The sequence below is a fragment of the Hylaeus anthracinus genome, unplaced genomic scaffold (assembly GCF_026225885.1).
Source record: "Hylaeus anthracinus isolate JK02 unplaced genomic scaffold, UHH_iyHylAnth1.0_haploid 11981, whole genome shotgun sequence".
Taxonomy (NCBI): Eukaryota; Metazoa; Arthropoda; class Insecta; order Hymenoptera; family Colletidae; genus Hylaeus; species Hylaeus anthracinus.
In genome coordinates, this window is record NW_026534329.1 from 8,199,694 (window position 1) to 8,202,390 (window position 2,697).

The window sequence follows — 2,697 nt, forward strand, 5'->3', positions numbered from 1 at the left end:
CTTGGAATTTGTTTCGATTAAATGCTTTATATTATATTTCTTTCGATATATAATTTATTATCCAACACTTGACGTACTAATTCTTCTATCAACGTGTAAATACTTTTTCTGACTTATTAATTACTTTCGTGGTATCATAAATACAACAACGTGAAATCGTACCCGTAAAAACCGTGTTTACTACATTAATCACAGTAACATATCTATCATACTTTTACCATTTCCTCATTTCTTTTATACTACGTATCTCGTGAAATTCCTCGATCCCACTACCGGTCCAAGTTACTTTCGTTTTACTTTCTCGCTGGACAGAACTTAAATTCTCGCCAGTCGTGCCAGAACCATATAAACGAGGACTTTTTCGTAATCTTTCGTGTGATTAGATAACTAAACAATGTTGTTGTCATCGTGAAGTGAAACACGGATACATAATCGATACGTTTTCTAACGTTCAATTTTTTTAACGTGTAAACAGGCCTATGTAAACATTCATTGATAGAAATTTACAAATTGTAATTACGTAAACAGTTGAATCGTGTCACGAAATTGAGTGAATCATTTAAATTAAGACTTTTTTAGAAAGTATAGAATTCGATATTTGAATAGTGTTCAAGATGGGAATGTACATGAATTCTTTTTTGGAAGGACAGAGTCCTCGGGAAAGAGTTGATAAGGTATTATAAATTACATTGTAATCTTTCGTAATGTTCTTTTTTCTTGACGTGATTAAAAAAGAATCGAACATTTTTAAAAACATTTAAACATGTATTCGAATTGAAAATATAGTGCAGATTAATTTATAAAAATGGTCATTGTTCTTTTCAAATTTTTAATGTTCGCGTGATTAAAAAAGAATGGAACATTTTGAAAAACACTTAAACATGTGTTCCAATTAAAAATACAGTGTAGTCTAATTTGTAAAAATGATCATAGTTCTTTTCCAATTTTGAAAGTTCCATTCATAGATGCCTGATCCACTTTAGAGTGAAGTCAGCTACTAACGACAATTTTTACATTTTTAAAAGTTTCTAATTGCTCTTACGACAATCTGCAATAATGGCCTAAAATTTTATGAATGTAGTTACGAATTATTGCACGTATATGTAACTATAATTTACAAAACTACTATTTCCAATCAATTTATTTTATGATTTTAGTGATTTAATCATTTGTTAAATTATTATAGGAATTCCAGTATAAAATTCCATAATTAAATATGGTCTATTCACAACTTACTTATTTCTTTCATAATTTCTAAATTCTTATTAATTTATTCAATGTTTATTTTAAGATCAAGATTTATTTTTATATATTGTACGTTCATAAATATTTTTTTAATCGTTCAATATTTTTTTGTGTATTTATATGTTCGCCAAAAAATTTGCTACTAGCATTGGACACCATAGATGTATCGATTTGTAGATAAATAATTATTTGTAATATATTATAAATATTTTTTTAATCGTTACTATTTTTTTAATATTCCATAAATACTTTTTTAATTGTTCAATATTTTTTGTGTGTTTATATGTTCGGCAAAATATTTTCTATCAACATTGGACACCATAGATGTATCGATTTGTAGATAAAAAAATATTTAATATTCTATAAATATTTTTTTAGTCGTTAATATTTGTTTAATATTTCATAAATATTTTTTTAATCGTTCAATATTTTTTATGTATTTATATGTTCGCCAAAATATTTTCTATTAACATTGGACACCACGGATGTATCGATTTGTAGATCCGCTCAACAAATGTCACCCAACAGATGCATCACGTGTCCAGAGAGAAACGTGGAGAGGCTTACGGAAGATTCAAAGGATTTCGCGGTTGTACTATTTGGTTAACGGGACTTTCAGGCGCCGGGAAGACCTCCATCTCGTTTCAACTTGAAAATTATCTTATCTCTCAGGTAAATGAACTTTGTGGATATTATTTAATTTCTTAAAAATGATTATTTCATTTAACTTGGGTCTAAAACACTTTAAAGGGCTGTTCATTAATTACTTAAAGGCAATTTAGGTAATTTTTAACCATCATCTCTCTCCATGCAAAGATTCATAAGATTTCACGGACCTCCTGTTCTTTCTTACATAAGATTTCTGCTAGTTTCCGTAAAAAGCGTTAAATAGTTCATTGTCACTAGAAAAGGTTCAGTTACACTAAAACACGCTACTATTTGACATAAAACAAACGATTTTTATTTTTTTTAAAATAATTATTTAGTCTTCGGAAAATGTGTGCTGTAATTGAATTGTCAAATTAAGAATGGCTTTAATCACCCTTTCCCGACATAAGGTTATGTAGAGATTTTTTAAACACCCTCTCACCCTTGGGACTCTTATACAGGGTGTCCCAAAGGTGACAGTTGAGAAACAGTATCGGTTCATTGAGATTCTACAGGTTCCTGCTTCTGTTATTTTCAACTAAACTTCAAATAGAATATTTTTATTTATGAGAAATTGTAGTAAATAAATAAGTAAAATATTTTTGCAAGTTCTAAATAAAATTTAAGGGGTTTTTAAGTAAAATTTAGAGGTGTTAACTTGCGTCAGAGGAAATCGTTCTGTACTGGTTGGTAACACTGATAGATATGCGAGCGCGACCATCGGTGGTACACACTTCCCCATGAGAGAGACAACCGCGACCCATCGGTGGTACACACCGACTCATGAGAAAATTAACCGCGACC

General features: G+C 29.6%; 1 protein-coding gene across 1 annotated transcript in view; it reads left to right on the forward strand.

Moving 5' to 3' along the window:
• The first annotated feature begins 599 nt into the window (after nt 1-599).
• The window catches only part of LOC128885442 (bifunctional 3'-phosphoadenosine 5'-phosphosulfate synthase-like), an 11,828-nt gene continuing 9,730 nt past the window's right edge, over nt 600-2,697 (forward strand). Inside the window, exons 1-2 of the mRNA XM_054139494.1 lie at nt 600-674; nt 1,747-1,917. Coding sequence (XP_053995469.1) covers nt 615-674; nt 1,747-1,917 — 231 coding nt within the window. The 5' untranslated portion in view covers nt 600-614. The remainder of the gene's footprint in view (nt 675-1,746; nt 1,918-2,697) is intronic.